We start from the raw sequence: 18,637 nt of genomic DNA on the forward strand, positions 1-18,637 counted from the left end.
AAAAAAAACCTAACACCTGCAAAAAAGCAGCGTTCAGCTCCTAACGCAGCCCCATTGTTGCCTATGGGGAAACTCTTCCTAAGTCTGCACCTAACACCCTAACATGTACCCCGAGTCTTAACACCCCTAGCCTTACACTTATTAACCCCTAAATCTCCGCCCCCGCTATCGCTGACCCCTGCATATATTTTTTAACCCCTAATCTGCCGCTCCGTACACCGCCGCAACCTACGTTATCCCTATGTACCCCTAATCTGCTGCCCCTAACACCGCCAACCCCTATATTATATTTATTAACCCCTAATCTGCCGCCCCCAACGTCGCCTCCACCTAACTACACTTATTAACCCCTAATCTGCCGACCGGACCTCACCGCTACTATAATAAATGTATTAACCCCTAATCCGCCTCACTCCCGCCTCAATAACCCTATAATAAATAGTATTAACCCCTAATCTGCCCTCCCTAACATCGCCGACACCTAACTTCAAGTATTAACCCCTAATCTGCCAACCGGACCTCACCGCTACTCTAATACATTTATTAACCCCTAAAGCTAAGTCTAACTTTAACCCTAACACCCCCCTAAATTAAATATAATTTAAATCTAACAAAATAAATTAACTCTTATTAAATAAATTATTCCTATTTAAAGCTAAATACTTACCTGTAAAATAAACCCTAATATATCTACAATATAAATTATAATTATATTGTAGCTATTTTAGGATTAATATTTATTTTACAGGCAACTTTGTAATTATTTTAACCAGGTACAATAGCTATTAAATAGTTAATAACTATTTAATAGCTACCTAGTTAAAATAATTACAAAATTACCTGTAAAATAAATCCTAACCTAAGTTAAAATTAAACCTAACACTACACTATCAATAAATTAATTAAATAAAATACCTACAATTACCTACAATTAAACCTAACACTACACTATCAATAAATTAATTAAATACAATACATACAAATAAATACAATTAAATAAACTAACTAAAGTACAAAAAATAAAAAAGAACTAAGTTACAAAAAATAGAAAAATATTTACAAACATTAGAAAAATATTACAACAATTTTAAACTAATTACACCTACTCTAAGCCCTACCCTATTCTAAATTACAAAAGTTCAAAGCTCTTTTACCTTACCAGCCCTTAAAAGGGCCTTTTGTGGGGCTTGCCCCAAAGAAAACTGCTCTTTTGCCTGTAAAAGAAAAATACAACCCCCCCCCAACATTAAAACCCACCACCCACATACCCCTAATCTAACCCAAACCCCCCTTAAAAAAACCTAACACTACCCCCCTGAAGATCATCCTACCTTGAGTCGTCTTCACTCAGCCGAGCCACCGATGGAACTGAAGAGGAGATTCGGAGCGGCAGAAGTGATCCTCCAAGCGGCGCTGAAGAAGTCTTCCATCCGATGAAGTGATCCTCCAAGCGGCGCTGAAGAAGTCTTCCATCCGGGCGATGTCATCTTCCAAGCGGGGTCTTCAATCTTCTTTCTTCCGGGTCCATGTTCATCCCGCCGACGCGGAACATCCATCTTCACCGACGACTTCCCGACGAATGACGGTTCCTTTAAGGGGCATCATCCAAGATGATTCTATCAGCCAATCGGAGTTAAGGTAGGAAAATTCTGATTGGCTGATGGAATCAGCCAATCAGATTCAAGTTCAATCCGATTGGCTGATCCAATCAGCCAATCAGATTGAGCTCGCATTCTATTGGCTGTTACGATCAGCCAATAGAATAGAATGCGAGCTCAATCTGATTGGCTGATTGGATCAGCCAATCGGATTGAACTTGAATCTGATTGGCTGAGTGTTAGGTTTAATTGTAGGTAATTGTAGGTATTTTGTTTAATTAATTTATTGATAGTGTAGTGTTAGGTTTAATTGTAACTTAGGTTAGGATTTATTTTACAGGTAAATTTCTAATTATTTTAACTAGGTAGCTATTAAATAGTTATTAACTATTTAATAGCTATTGTACCTGGTTAAAAAAAATACAAAGTTGCCTGTAAAATAAATATTAATCCTAAAATAGCTACAATATAATTATAATTTATATTGTAGCTATATTAGGGTTTATTTTACAGGTAAGTATTTAGCTTTAAATAGGAATAATTTATTTAATAAGAGTTAATTTATTTCGTTAGATTTAAATTATATTTAACTTAGGGGGGTGTTAGTGTTAGGGTTAGACTTAGCTTTAGGGGTTAATAAATGTATTAGAGTAGTGGTGAGGTCCGGTCAGCAGATTAGGGGTTAATACTTGAAGTTAGGTGTCGGCGATGTTAGGGAGGGCAGATTAGGGGTTAATACTATTTATTATAGGGTTATTGAGGCGGGAGTGAGGCGGATTAGGGGTTAATACATTTATTATAGTAGCGGTGAGGTCGGCAGATTAGGGGTTAATAATTGTAGGTAGGTGGCGGCGACGTTGGGGGCGGCAGATTAGGGGTTAATAAATATAATATAGGGGTCGGCGGTGTTAGGGGCAGCAGATTAGGGGTTCATAGGGATAACGTAGGTGGCGGCGGTGTGCGGTCGGCAGATTAGGGGTTAAAAAATTTTAATAGAGTGGCGGCGATGTGGGGGGGCCTCGGTTTAGGGGTACATAGGTAGTTTATGGGTGTTAGTGTACTTTAGAGCACAGTAGTTAAGAGCTTTATGAACCGGCGTTAGCCCAGAAAGCTCTTAACTCCTGACTTTTTTCTGCGGCTGGAGTTTTGTCATTAGATTTCTAACGCTCACTTCAGCCACGACTCTAAATACCGGCGTTAGAAAGATCCCATTGAAAAACATAATTTATGCTTACCTGATAAATTCCTTTCTTCTGTAGTGTGATCAGTCCACGGGTCATCATTACTTGTGGGATATTAACTGCTCCCCTACAGGAAGTGCAAGAGGATTCACCCAGCAGAGTTGCTATATAGCTCCTCCCCTCTACGTCACCTCCAGTCATTCGACCAAGGACCAACGAGAAAGGAGAAGCCAAGGGTGTAGTGGTGACTGGAGTATAATTTAAAAAATATTTACCTGCCTTAAAAAACAGGGCGGGCCGTGGACTGATCACACTACAGAAGAAAGGAATTTATCAGGTAAGCATAAATTATGTTTTCTTCTGTTAAGTGTGATCAGTCCACGGGTCATCATTACTTGTGGGATACCAATACCAAAGCAAAAGTACACGGATGACGGGAGGGATAGGCAGGCTCTTTATACAGAAGGAACCACTGCCTGAAGAACCTTTCTCCCAAAAATAGCCTCCGAGGAAGCAAAAGTGTCAAATTTGTAAAATTTGGAAAAAGTATGAAGCGAAGACCAAGTTGCAGCCTTGCAAATCTGTTCAACAGAGGCCTCATTCTTAAAGGCCCAAGTGGAAGCCACAGCTCTAGTGGAATGAGCTGTAATTCTTTCAGGAGGCTGCTGTCCAGCAGTCTCATAAGCTAAACGAATTATGCTACGAAGCCAAAAAGAGAGAGAGGTAGCAGAAGCTTTTTGACCTCTCCTCTGACCAGAGTAAACGACAAACAGGGAAGACGTTTGTCGAAAATCTTTAGTTGCCTGTAAATAAAATTTAAGGGCACAAACTACATCCAGATTGTGCAAAAGACGTTCCTTCCTCGAAGAAGGATTTGGGCACAAGGATGGAACAACAATCTCCTGATTGATATTCCTGTTAGTGACTACCTTAGGTAAGAACCCAGGCTTAGTACGCAGAACTACCTTATCCGAGTGAAAAATCAAATAAGGAGAATCACAATGTAAGGCTGATAACTCAGAAAAACCACGCTTTGATAAGATCAAGCGTTCAATTTCCAAGCAGTCAGCTTCAGAGAAGTTAGATTTTGATGTTTGAAAGGACCCTGAATCAGAAGGTCCTGTTTCAGAGGTAACGACCAAGGTGGACAGAATGACATGTCCACCAGATCTGTATACCAAGTCCTGCGTGGCCATGCAGGCGCTATTAGAATCACTGATGCTTTCTCCTGTTTGATTCTGGCAATCAATCGAGGAAGCATCGGGAAAGGTGGAAACACATGAGCCATCCTGAAGGTCCATGGTGCTGTCAAGGCATCTATCAGGACCGCTCCCGGATCCCTGGATCTGGACCCGTAGCGCGGAAGCTTGGCGTTCTGTCGAGACGCCATGAGATCTATCTCTGGTTTGCCCCAACGTCGAAGTATTTGGGCAAAGACCTCTGGATGAAGTTCCCACTCCCCCGGATGAAAAGTCTGACGACTTAAGAAATCCGCCTCCCAGTTCTCCACTCCCGGGATGTGGATTGCAGACAGGTGGCAAGAGTGAGACTCTGCCCAGCGAATTATCTTCGATACTTCCATCATTGCTAGGGAGCTTCTTGTCCCTCCCTGATGGTTGATATAAGCTACAGTCGTGATGTTGTCCGACTGGAACCTGATGAACCCCCGAGTTGCTAACTGGGGCCAAGCCAGAAGAGCATTGAGGACTGCTCTCAATTCCAGAATGTTTATTGGAAGAAGACTCTCCTCCTGATTCCATAGTCCCTGAGCCTTCAGAGAATTCCAGACAGCGCCCCAACCTAGTAGGCTGGCGTCTGTTGTTACAATTGACCAGTCTGGCCTGCTGAATGGCATTCCCCTGGACAGATGTGGCCGATAAAGCCACCATAGAAGAGAATTTCTGGTCTCTTGAATGGAATGAAGGACACGGCATGCACTTTGAAGTTTTGTTAACCTGTCCTCTGTCAGGTAAATCTTCATTTCTACAGAATCTATCAGAGTCCCCAGGAAGGGAACTCTTGTGAGTGGAAAGAGAGAACTTTTCTCTTCGTTCACTTTCCATCCATGCGACCTTAGAAATGCCAGTACTATCTCTGTATGAGATTTGGCAGTTTGAAAGCTTGAAGCTTGTATCAGTATGTCGTCTAAGTACGGAGCTACTGAAATTCCTCGCGGTCTTAGTACCGCCAGAAGAGTGCCCAGAACCTTTGTGAAGATTCTTGGAGCCGTAGCCAGTCCGAATGGAAGAGCTACAAACTGGTAATGCCTGTCTAAAAAGGCAAACCTTAGATACCGGTAATGACTTCTGTGAATCGGTATGTGAAGGTAAGCATCCTTTAAATCCACTGTGGTCAAGTACTGACCCTCTTGGATCATGGGCAAAATTGTTCGAATAGTTTCCATCTTGAACGATGGAACTCTTAGGAATTTGTTTAGGATCTTTAAATCCAAGATTGGCCTGAAGGTTCCCTCTTTTTTGGGAACTACAAACAGATTTGAGTAAAACCCTTGTCCTTGTTCCAACCGCGGAACTGGATGGATCACTCCCATTAATAAAAGATCTTGTACGCAGCGTAGAAACGCTTCCTTCTTTGTTAGGTTTGTTGACAACCTTGACAGATGAAATCTCCCTCTTGGGGGAGAGGATTTGAAGTCCAGAAGGTATCCCTGAGATATGATCTCTAACGCCCAGGGATCCTGAACATCTCTTGCCCAAGCCTGGGCGAAGAGGGAAAGTCTGCCCCCCACTAGATCCGGTCCCGGATCGGGGGCCCTCAATTCATGCTGTCTTAGGGGCAGCAGCAGGTTTTCTGGCCTGTTTGCCCCTGTTCCAGGACTGGTTAGGTTTCCAGCCTTGTCTGTAGCGAGCAACAGCTCCTTCCTGTTTTGGTGCAGAGGAAGTTGATGCTGCTCCTGCTTTGAAATTACGAAAGGAACGAAAATTGGACTGTCTAGCCTTGGCTTTGGCCTTGTCCTGAGGCAGGGCATGACCTTTACCTCCTGTAATGTCATCAATAATCTCTTTCAAGCCGGGCCCGAATAAGGTCTGCCCTTTGAAAGGAATATTAAGCAATTTAGATTTAGACGTAACATCAGCTGACCAGGATTTTAGCCACAGAGCTCTGCGTGCCTGAATGGCGAATCCTGAATTTTTAGCCGCAAGTTTAGTTAAATGTACTACGGCATCTGAAATAAATGAATTAGCTAACTTAAGGAATTTAAGTTTGTGTGTGATGTCATCTAGTGTGGATGATTGAAGTGTCTCTTCCAGAGACTCAAACCAAAATGCTGCTGCAGCCGTGACAGGCGCAATACATGCAAGAGGTTGCAATATAAACCCTTGTTGAACAAACATTTTCTTAAGGTAACCCTCTAATTTTTTATCCATTGGATCTGAAAAAGCACAGCTATCCTCCACTGGGATAGTGGTACGCTTAGCTAAAGTAGAAACTGCTCCCTCCACCTTAGGGACCATTTGCCATAAGTCCCGTGTGGCGGCGTCTATTGGAAACATTTTTCTGAATATAGGAGGGGGTGAGAAAGGCACACCGGGTCTATCCCACTCCTTAGTAACAATGTCAGTAAGTCTCTTAGGTATAGGAAAAACGTCAGTACTCGTCGGTACCGCAAAATATTTATCCAACCTACACATTTTTTCTGGGATTGCAACTGTGTTACAATCATTCAGAGCCGCTAATACCTCCCCTAGTAACACACGGAGGTTCTCAAGCTTAAATTTAAAATTTGAAATGTCTGAGTCCAGTTTATTTGGATCAGAACCGTCACCCACAGAATGAAGCTCTCCGTCTTCATGTTCTGCAAACTGTGACGCAGTATCAGACATGGCCCTTGCATTATCAGCGCACTCTGTTCTCATCCCAGAGTGATCACGTTTACCTCTTAGTTCTGGTAGTTTAGCCAAAACTTCAGTCATAACAGTAGCCATATCTTGTAATGTGATTTGTAATGGCCGCCCAGATGCACTCGGCGCTACAATATCACGCACCTCCTGAGCGGGAGATGCAGGTACTGACACGTGAGGCGAGTTAGTCGGCATAACTCTCCCCTCGTTGTTTGGTGAAATATGTTCAATTTGTACAGATTGACTATTTTTTAAAGTAGCATCAATACATTTAGTACATAAATTTCTATTGGGCTCCACTTTGGCATTAACACATATAGCACAGATATCTTCCTCTGAATCAGACATGTTTAACACACTAGCAAATAAACAGCAACTTGGAAATACTTTTCAAAGTAATTTACAAATAATATGAAAACGAACTGTGCCTTTAAGAAGCACAGAAAAATATTATAACAGATAAAATAATTAAGTTATAGCATCAATCTTTGTCAGAATATACAGTTTTAGCAAAGGATTGTTCCCCTCAGCAAATGATAACTAACCCAGGCAGCAGAAAAAAAATACACAAATAAACGTTTTTTATATCACAGTCAATACAATCAGCACAGCTCTGCTGTATGATTACTTCCCTCAAAAAAGACTCTTGAGATCCCTGAACTCTGTAGAGATGAACCGGAACATGCAGGAAGAAAATGAACCTCTGACTGAGTTTTTCTGATGCATAGTGAAAGCACCAAAATGGCCCCTCCCCCACACACATAACAGTGAGAGAGATCAGTGAACTGCTCTAATTTAAATCAAAACTATTGCCAAGTGGAAAAAAAGTGCCCAAAACATTTTTTCACCCAGTACCTCAGAGAAAAAAAACGTTTTTACATGCCAGCAAAAAAACATTTTACCTCAATAATTAATTGTCATTTAAAACCTATTGCAAGTCCCTGCAAAATAGGTTAAGACTATGTATACAGTTTAAAAGCCAGAGAAGTACCATTTCCCAGAAAACTGAAGTGTAAAATATACATACATGACAGCCTGATATCAGCTACATCTACTGCATTCAAGGCTGAGTTTACATTATAACGGTATGGCAGGATTTTCTCATCAATTCCATGTCAGAAAATAATAAACTGCTACATACCTCTTTGCAGATTAATCTGCCTGCTGTCCCCTGATCTGAAGTTTACCTCACTCCTCAGATGGCCGAGAAACAGCAATATGATCTTAACTACTCCGGCTAAAATCATAGAAAAACTCAGGTAGATTCTTCTTCAAATTCTACCAGAGAAGGAATAACACACTCCGGTGCTATTATAAAATAACAAACTTTTGATTGAAGATATAAAAACTAAATATATCACCATAGTCCTCTCACACATCCTATCTAGTCGTTGGGTGCAAGAGAATGACTGGAGGTGACGTAGAGGGGAGGAGCTATATAGCAACTCTGCTGGGTGAATCCTCTTGCACTTCCTGTAGGGGAGCAGTTAATATCCCACAAGTAATGATGACCCGTGGACTGATCACACTTAACAGAAGAAAGATAGGATACGCAAATGGCGTAGGGGGATCTGCGGTATGGAAAAGTCGCGGCTGTAAAGTGAGCATTAGACCCTTTCCTGACTGACTCTAAATACCAGCGGTAGCCCAAAACCAGCGTTAGGAGCCTCTAACGCTGGTTTTGACGGCTAACGCCAAACTCTAAATCTAGCCGCCAGTTAATAATAGAAATATTATTTAGATTTATTTAATTAATATTTAAGTTAGGGGGGTGTTAGGGTTAGTGTTAGACTTAGGTTTAGGGGTTAATAATTTTATTACAGTGGCGGCGGTTTAGGGGGGGCAGGATAGGGGTTAATACATTTTTTATAGGTGGCGACGGTGTAGGGGGGGCAGGATAGGGGTTAATAAGTTTAATATAGGTTGCGGCGGTGTTCGGGAGCGGCAGATTAGGGGTTAAATTATTTATTTAGTTGCGGCGAGGTCCGGGATCGGCAGGATAGGGGTTAATAACTTTATTATAGAGGGCGGCGGTAAAGGGGGGCAGGATAGAGGTTAATAAGTTTAATATAGGTTGCGGCGGTGTCCGGGAGCGGCGGTTTAGGGGTTAATACATTTATAAGAGTTGCAGCTGGGTCTAGGAGCGGCGGTTTAGGGGTTAATAACTTTATTTAGTTGCGGGGGGCTCCGGGGGCGCCGGTATAGGGAGTAGAACAGTGTAGTTTAGTGTGGGTGCTTAGTGACAGGCTAGCAATAAAGCTGTCAAAAAGCCGAAGAGCAGCGAGATCGGATGAGTGATAACTCTCACAATCCGCTGCTCATGGCCCCGTACTTGGTGCACGGCTTTTTGACAGCTTTTTTGATAACTTAGGCAAATTATTGCAGGTCCGCGGCGGCGATGGTAGGCGAGCTTAGGCGGGCGTATTGATAACTACCCCCCAAGTGTTAAATAACAAACCCTACACAATCGATCGCGCTCCACTTGTAACTTAGCTGTGGTATCTCTTCTCCCTAGACACTGTATTTAAAATCTATATTTAAACTAATACATTAAAGGTCCATGATACCCAAATGTTGAAACACTTGAAAGTGAAGCAGCATAGCTGTAAAAAGCTGACTAGAAAATATCACCTGAACATCTCTATGTAAAAAAGAAAGATATTTTACCTCAAAAATTCCTCAGTAGCCACATCCCATTGTAAAGGATTTCTAAGTAACAAATCAGTATGTCTGTCCCGGGACAGCTAAGGGAGTGAGCTTTCGTGCACACTCATCTTATTTCCCTATTCAGTTTAAGGAAGTTTACTATGAAATCTCATGAGAGTTAAGTCAAATCTCATGAGATCACAGTAAAAGAGTTCATGACCTCAGCACTGCTGATGCTGATTGGCTGCTGTTCATTTCTTCTGGTTTTTTTACCTGCAGCTGAGCAATAGCTGAAGTATATTTTTTTTACACAGAACTTACTCTGCTGAGCTGAAGAAATTGTGAGGTAAAATATCTTCCTTTTTTACATAGAGATGCTCAGGTGATATTTTCCTGTCAGCTTTTTACAGTTATACTGCATCAGTTTTAAGTGATTTAGCATATGAGTATTATGTCCCTTTAAGTGAAGAATGAAATAATATATAAAGAGTATAGTATAGAAAATGGTATCTTCAACAAGTAGATCTCTAGTCTCTGTAGTTATGACATCTGGTTGTTCCAATTGTTGTTCAACATATATTCCATTATAGTTTGTATTTCTGAACCATTCCAGACTCCATGCCAGATATCATCCTATTAATATACAGTATTTGGATTTATTTTTACGCTTTTGAGTTACAAGTCATTGTTATAATTGATTGGCATGCTGTCTGTAGAGCTTTCCCATATATACCCTGAGCCAAATACGATCCTTTACCATATACTATTTGTAATCTTTATTTGATGACATCTACCAAAAAATTCAATTACTGCGCTAACTGTTTGTACTAATTACATACAAAATTAAAAACCAGTAATTATTAAATACATATATTTATAAAACATATACTGTGAGGTTCCTATGTGAATAAATTCAAATAACAACCTTATTTCATGTATGAGTGTTGCCGACAATTTATTGTATCCACAATTTATGTTTAAAATACACAACTGGTAACGATCTAATGTCCACTTTATAAATACTTAATAAAAAAATAATAAATAAATAATTAAATAAAAATGCGGCAAGACATAAGTACTTACTCCATGGCTCTAGGAGTATGGTAGAAAAACTGGTCTCAATAAACTTTATTTCCACTTGGAGTTTTCACGTCCACTGGGTAACTCTCCTGTGTTGCTGAATCAGTGGTGCTACTACCTTTCCCAGGGTACTAAGGAGTACGCTGACGACACATAAACTGGAACGATGGCCGCCTTCAGAGTCTTGACAAAGTCAGAGCAAGCAGGACGAAACGCGTAGACGTGAAGGACTGTCTGAATATCCGCTAGTATCGTACAAGCCGCATTGAGATCAAGCAGGTCCGCAGCAATTACACCAAGCGGGGAGCCCACGGGAGGAGGAGCTGGTGAATTTCCAATCCGAGCCTGTATGGGACTGCCATCCGGAGTTACTTCAAAAGACTTGTTTTTATCGAGGCACGATTATTTTATCTTCTAGTAAGTGTAATCATTTGTATGCTCACAATAAATTGTATTTGCGTCACCTTGAGTCGTGGATGCGCTCTGTGTTCTATCGTTCCAGTTGATGACATCTGTTGATGTTTTATTTTAGCTTGTTTCTTCATCACTGGAATAATTTGATCTAATTTTCTACATAATACTTATGCCCTAATAATAAATAGCTGACGAAACACAAATTGTTTGGTAAGGAGTGTTGTTATATTGCTGCAAATTTGTATTAATTTAAAATGTTATTTTTTTCTTCCTCTCTCCATGGTGTTCCTTAAGGTTTTGACCATTACAGGCCAGATGATATGGAGTAGTATGTTTGTATTTCATTCATTTTTTTCTTAAATAATCCTGAAATTCTTGAACCAGAAACAATTGTCTGTAACTATGGTAACATGGCAATACAAAAAGTTTTTATTGTACCTTTAGCAGAAGGTCTAGATATGCTTATAACCTCTATCCCAGAGCTTTCCAAACTTTTCATGTTGGTGACACACTTTGTAGACCTACATCATTTCGCGACACAGTAATTCAGTTGTACTAGCAAAAAGGAGGTTAAACTAACTTGTTTTAAAAGATACGGACACATAAATAAATTATATAATAACAAAATGTATTTACAAGTAATAGTATGTATGTGCAAGAATTAAAAAAAGTTTAACACCAATAGCTACTTACTATTTTAATGGGATGTATGAGGTTGATGGGATGAGCACAGTTTCTGAATATTTGGTGTAATATTAGATAAAGACACTCACATTTCATCATCAAGCATTTTTAAGCTTCCACTTCCTATCCATATATCAGGAGCAGGAGTAGCAATGCACTACTGGGAGCTAGTAGCAAAGAAATCCCACTGACTTCTGACTTCAGCTCAGCGTTAAAGCTGCCACCCTCAGAGCTCTGTGAGTCCGACTGACTACTGCCCGCGCTGCAAACACACTGCTGTCCCACTCACTGGCTACACTTGCAGTCAGGAGCAAATCCGCCGCCAAATCCGCCAAGGGTAATAGTTTCAGTTCCCACTGAGCTGTGCCAATTGGTTTAATTGATCTGTGACCCACTAGGTATCAATCACGTGTCAACCATGTGACATGTGTAGCAGGCAGGTGGAAAGTCAGAAGCCAAAAAACAATTAAAAAAAATAAATAAATAAAAAAAAAAAAAAAATTGTGCTGAAGCAGGGACACACCTACACACTGCTGCCGACACACTAGTGTGTCCCGACACACAGTTTGGAAAGCACTGCTCTATCCACTTAAGAGTGTTCATCTACAACCACTAAGTAGCTTATTCCATATACTTGAGCTACAATGTCCAAATGTGAGTGCTTCTATGGTGTAGTAAGTCCATGTATTGATCTTTTCTGTTATGTTTGCGAACATTCAATGAATCCAGTGACATGATTTTCAATCTATTTGCCTATGCCTGGCCACCATACATAACCTACTGCCTTCTGATTCATGTACACTATCCCTGCATGTCCTTAATACAATAGTCCAATTGCAGAATGTTTAAGTTTCTCAGGAATAATCACTTTAGCTCCCATCAGACATCCACCTTGAATCCCTTTGAAGTATATATTTATTTATAAACACAATCTTTGATTTTTCTTAAATGAACATCTTCTGCAATATAATTAGAATGTAATAATATGATGAAACATAATTTTTGTTGTTATTGCTGTTAATTTCCTATTTCTTGGTAAGCAATGGTTTGCAGTCTGTTAATAATGTAACGTCTCTTCTGTAAACATACTGATCATTTTTATAAACAGACCAAAAGATATCCAGGGCTTCTATGTCAGTTTGCAAGTATTTTTTTCACTGCAGATGTCATAGTAAACTAAAATACCAGAATTTGCCATTCATTTTCTTGATTCTATAAATGTTCTATTGCATTCTCTTATCCAAATCCATGGGCATTTAGCTTGCATCACATTGTGAGTATATAACACATGTTAAATTAGGTAAGAAACAATTATAGTAATTTAATGACCTAATTAAGATCTTAATTGCCTAGTGCTTCTTGGGTTGCAGTTTCATTTAATTTTGTCACTTTTCAGCAGTGTTTTGAAGGGACATAATACCTATATACTAAATCAGCTGAAAGTGATGCAGCATAACTGAAAAAAAAACTCACAAGAAAATATCACCTGAACATTACCTCAAAATTTCTTCATCTCACAATGGTAAGTGCTCAGTGAACAGTTATCCTTCAGCTAATGTCCAGCTACAGGTTGAAAAAAAAGCAAAAAACACAATAGCCAATCAGCATTAGCACTGCTGAGGTAATGCTTTGCTTTAATGTGATCTCGTGAGATATTACTGAAATCTCACAAAATTTCATAGTAAACTTCCTTAAACTGAATAAGGAAATAACATAACTGTGCCTGCACATGCCAGATGTGTGCTCCCTTGCAAGTCCTGGGACTAGCATCCTGATTGGCTCCATAAAGTTCCTTTACAATGGGATGTAGCTACTGAGGAAATTAAGAATCACTTTCAAATGAGTTAACGTTTGGGTATCATGTCCCTTTAAGCAGTATGCAATCCTAGACTGAGCTTTCAAGAATTTACATTATGTTTATTCATAGACCATGATCTTCTTGTTGTATTCTCTTTATGTTTGGATAATTTCAGCCAGATATTAACATATCATCTAAAAGACTTAGAGTAAATGGTATACATGAGTATAGTTCATCCATACTACACTAAACTATCACAGGTACAGTGGCTATTAGTGCAGTAGCTATTGCTACTGGAACAACCCTTTAAGAGAGTTTATAAGATGATAGGAATTTGAGTAGACTTCCATTTGCAAACATGCATTATTCAAGTCCAGTTTGGTAAACTTTCACCTCCAGCCAATGTTGCAAACATCTCTTCTATTTTGTTTTGAATTATAACTTGTTCCTCTAATCTTCTTTGTTCCATTTCTAGTGCTGCTATTAATGCAGATGGTGCTGTTCCTTCTTTCATAAACATTTGTTGTGCTACATATTTTTAATGTTAGTGTTACCATGGCATTCTCTACTATTTCTAAAGAGTCTTCAGACATTGGTAGATGTATATATTAATTATGTTTCCATCAATCAGTTGAATTTGTCAAAATAATATAATGGCAAAAATAATGACAACAAGACAATGCAACAGCACGTAGTCTGAACTCAAATGAGTAGTAGATTTCAAAGTTATGTCTATTTCCACTCCAACTGCACCATGTGATAGCTCTCAGCCAATCACAAATGCATATACATATATTCTGAGAATTCCTGCACATGCCCAGCAGGAGATAGGCGACCCAAGAAGTGTAACCACAAAAGGACCGTGTACACCCTGGAGCATATTTATCAAGCTCCGTATGGACAGAAATTTATCAAGCTCCGGCCGCGGACAGAAATCAACCCGATCGAATACAGGGGGTGGCATTGCATCAGCAGTTAACAAGAGCTGCTGGTGCAATAATATATGCCGACAGCGTATGCTGTCAGCATTTATTGATGTGCAGCGGACATGATCCGCTATATCGGATCATGTCCGCTCGCACCATAGTAAATAGGCCCCCCTGTCTCAATCTAAATCATTAAGAGAGACTTTGAAAATTAAAAATCCAGTCTATTCTATAGATTTCTTAGGAAAGTGAAAGAAAACTTTGGAAACTATAGAGAATACGGAACCACAACAGTACATCATAAAAAATCTGAACTCAAATATGTGAGTATCCTATAAAATAATTTGCTATAAGTGTTATAAGATTACATCACTGTATAACAGGAGTACAAGGAATGTGATACTGTAGAAATACTACAAAAAAGGAAAATACTGACGTATCCTTATATCAAAGGTATACTATTGCACCGCAATAAATAACATTAGTACAAGATATGGAAAATACTGAAGTATCCATTCAAGGAAAAGTATGTTATTGCATAGCCACAAAGAATATCAGTACAAGATATTGAAAATACTGTTAAACAGAGCCAAACAAAAACTGCCAATTTTTTTTTAACGAATTAGTAATAGCTCACACCTCCTATTGAGCTATGTCAGCTCAGTTCTTGTTATTTGTGAGTCTGCAAGAACAGACAGCAAACAGTTAGCAACTAATACATTTATTTGTTGGCAAAAACAAAATCTGCTTAGCTATGTTCAAACAATACTAAGTGGGTACGGACAGAGCCAGTCTGCCCCATAATAAATGTTTGAGAAAATGGAATACACTTGTACAAAACCCAGCAGAAATATACTATGTAGAAATACATTAGGCAAATGCAACTTTTTTAGTATGCTCAACAGGGCATATCACACTTTAGCCAATTAAAAGCAAAAGAGATAAATACAATTCTTGAAGCCTGAAAATAAACTGGGACACGTTTGGTAGTCAGACAAGAAAATTCCTAGCTAATTGCTGCATACCAAGATTATCTAAAATCTGCAGAAGAAGCACTTATTTCACAAAAAAAAAAAAAAAAATCCGCAGAACTACCCTCAAAGGGGCCGATTTACTATGCCCTGAATAGGGCCAACTCGCCCTGTTTCCGCGCGAGCCTTCAAGTTTGCTGGAAACAGGAGTAAAGAAGCAGCGGTTTTAAGACCGCTGCTCCTTAACTGGATCAGCCGCCTCTGAGCGGCGTACAGCAATCAACCCGATCGTATTCGACACCCACTGCTAGCAGCCGATTGGTCGTGAATCTGCAGAGGGCGGCATTGCACAGCGATGTCTGGCGGACATGATAGGCTGAAGCGTAACATGTCCGCCAGACTTTGTTAAATCGGCCCCTAAGTCTAAAAATTCTAACCCAGTAGCAGGCGTCTCAGGCTGCTTCAATAACAGTGCTAGCTAAGTTCACTGTTAATATCAACACCTCCAGAAGATTAACCCCTGAAGAGCTTGGCCCAATCAAACGCTATGTAAAAGTGAAATATGCCACTAAGAAAATGTACCATACAAAAACATTATGAAAGAAACATGAGCAGTCAATGTATAGAATGATCCTACCCCCTCTGGTGCAGGCCCTCTGCATTCAATGGCCGCCGCCAGAGTGAAATGCAAAGAAGTGCACCAAACCGAGTTATGGCGGGAGAGAAAGTTAACCACAACAAAAGCAAACCTCAGCCATGTGCACTGTATATTTGAGCGATCAATAACTGCAAAAATCTCCTAGGGACTGATGAAGTCTGTATTCAAATTCCGGACTAACATCAGCTTCATTTAGGCAGAGGAGCGCTAACCGGTTGCAGAGCCATGAGTGGACCGCACAAATTTCGCCCCAGTGTTGTGCTGTGTGGTCCTGTGTGACCACATATAATAGGAGCAGTGGATTATACCCTTGCTGCAGTTTTGCCTTAAATGTTTGCAGCATAAGGACTGCACACCGGACTACAGATCCACTCTGAGTGACAATTGAGGCAGCAATTTAAGTAACAAAGACACACAGTGCCATAAACATTATAACCTCCCAATTAAATAAAAAGTACTGAGCCTGGAGAAAATGTATACAATTTTAACTGCATTCCCATAATATGCTGCATACAGTAACCTAGAAGCTCAATACTGTAATGGAAAATACATATGGGGATTAAAGGCTTTGCAATATGCATATGCTTGATGTGGCTATAAGAAACATTGACCTGTGTACTGCTCATAGCCTGCGGGCCATGTGGGGAAAATAATCACTTACCTAGAGAATGCCACCTCTACCGATCTTACCCAGATGAATCCTGAGAATGCAGTGGAAGCCCATAGAATGCTGTAACTAGCAGTAAGGATATCCTGAGGGAGTACAACTTCAAGGCCAAGCAGGAGGAGGCTAAAGGAACTTACCAGTGACACCTCTATCCACGCCACTCTCCTTTATGAGGCAAAGAACTACAGGGAGAGAGAGGGAAGTGGAAGGGATACTTAAAGCTTTGTTGGTGGCCAGGAACTTATTCCCCACAAGTAAGGATTTTGTGGACTCTTACCACGTAGAAAGAAATCTAATTAACGTACATACTCAATTGTACTTTGTGGCGTACTTACACTGTATAGCATAGGCTCCCAGCTGAGCAGCAATGTTGAAAGGACAAGGCAGACGGCCTTGTAGAACATCTTGTTTCACTTGCAAAAAAAATTGATACCTTTAAAGAAAGAAAATGTAATTTACAAAAGTGAAACATCTGAATCATATCTGCTAACACATATCTGAAACGGCATATTTCTAACACAAATTTATATACAATAGACTTCTAAATTAATAAACAAAAGTAGAGAGGAATTTTGCAAACCATTATAGGGATGAGTCATGTAAGAAATAGATTAGAAAATCTAAGGCATATCCGCAGCCCACTGTTGTGTATCCAGCCCCACGTCCTCAGCAAATTTGACAAAATCCCTTCAGAAGTGGGAGTTGTCAATAAAACATGCAGGTAAGAGAGTGCTACTTAGCAGTTTAACTGTGGTGTTCTTTGCCTCCTCCTGCTGGCCAGGAGTGATAATCCCAACAGTAATTACTCAAGCCGTGGACTCACCATATCTTAGGAAAGAAACATGCTTGGGCAGATGGTTTACATTAATAATGGCAAGGTAGATTATTTTTGAGATTACAAATTATATGGAATACATATGAACAAATATTAAGGATCCAATATGGCTGGCAGGTAAATGGACAGACTATGATGGTACTAGACCTTATATAATAACAAGTTCTGCATGGAGTAATTTAGATACAGAAGACAGAGAGAAATGGTTATTTAAAGGGACAGTAAAGTCAAAACTTAATTTAAATTTAACAGGCACACCACTTATCTGATTTTCCTGAACACCTGACTATAAATTTAGACAATATTAGATTAAAATTATTCACATTTATTTTTTTCCAATGTTTGTTGCACAAATTATAATTAAAACAATTTGTGTTAAATTATGCAGTTAATGTGTGCTTTGGATAGCTTAAGTGGTATTTCTAATTAGCAGAAAATTGTATAATATTTCAAAGTAATGTGCACTGTTAACTAACTGCACATGCCAACATTAACCTTATCTAGTCAGTGTAGGACCAACTCACTTTTTCCTGTGATGAAATAAGTAAATTGTGTTTTCTATAGAAATATCACAGTATTCAAAAATGTTTTAGAATGTGGTGTTTACTGGTAACTGAAGGTGTTGAATTTTTACCTCCAGACAACAAAGATCAGTTGATCAAACAAAATAACTCTATGGCCTTTCCACACTCTAGAACCTCTAACCCAACTCTCTCCATAAACATACAGGATTGAAAGAGACAATGAGACCTACTTATCAAGCCGTCAATTTACTTGCATTTGATGGCACCAATACGCTGGCCTGACATCGCCTAACATTGCGGCCGCGGACCTGAATACGCTCTCCATATTTAACAAAAAAGCTGTCAAAAAGCTGCGCACCAAGTACGGGGCGATGAGCAGCGGACTGTTGTTAACTGACAGTTATCGATCTCGCAGCTATTCGGCTTTTTCACAGCTTTATTTGTATACTGTCACTAAGCACTGCAACTATACTAAACTGTTTAACCGCTATCCCGCCGCTCCCGGACCCCACCGCAACTAAATAAAGTTATTAACCCCTATCCCGCTGCTCCCCGACACCGTCGCAACTCTAATAAACTGTTTAACCCCTATCCCGCCGCATCCGGACCCTGCCTCCACCTACATTTTGTTATTAACCCCTAATCTGCCGCCCCTACATTATGTTATTAACCCCTAATCTGCCGCCCCCTACACCGCCGCCACCTACATTATGTTATTAACTCCTAATCTGCCGCCCCTACATTATGTTATTAACCCCTAATCTGCCGCCCCCTACACCGCCGCCATCTACA

The 18,637-nt window shown here is 39.9% G+C and overlaps 1 protein-coding gene across 2 annotated transcripts in view; it reads right to left on the reverse strand.

Moving 5' to 3' along the window:
* Positions 1 to 18,637, reverse strand: part of EPB41L4A (erythrocyte membrane protein band 4.1 like 4A) — a 635,814-nt gene that overhangs the window by 347,373 nt on the left and 269,804 nt on the right. For both annotated transcript variants that reach the window (XM_053701541.1, XM_053701542.1), the window contains exon 5: positions 16,822 to 16,919. In XM_053701541.1, coding sequence (XP_053557516.1) covers positions 16,822 to 16,919 — 98 coding nt within the window. The remainder of the gene's footprint in view (positions 1 to 16,821; positions 16,920 to 18,637) is intronic.

Source organism: Bombina bombina, chromosome 2 (assembly GCF_027579735.1).
Source record: "Bombina bombina isolate aBomBom1 chromosome 2, aBomBom1.pri, whole genome shotgun sequence".
NCBI classification, from domain to species: domain Eukaryota; kingdom Metazoa; phylum Chordata; class Amphibia; order Anura; family Bombinatoridae; genus Bombina; species Bombina bombina.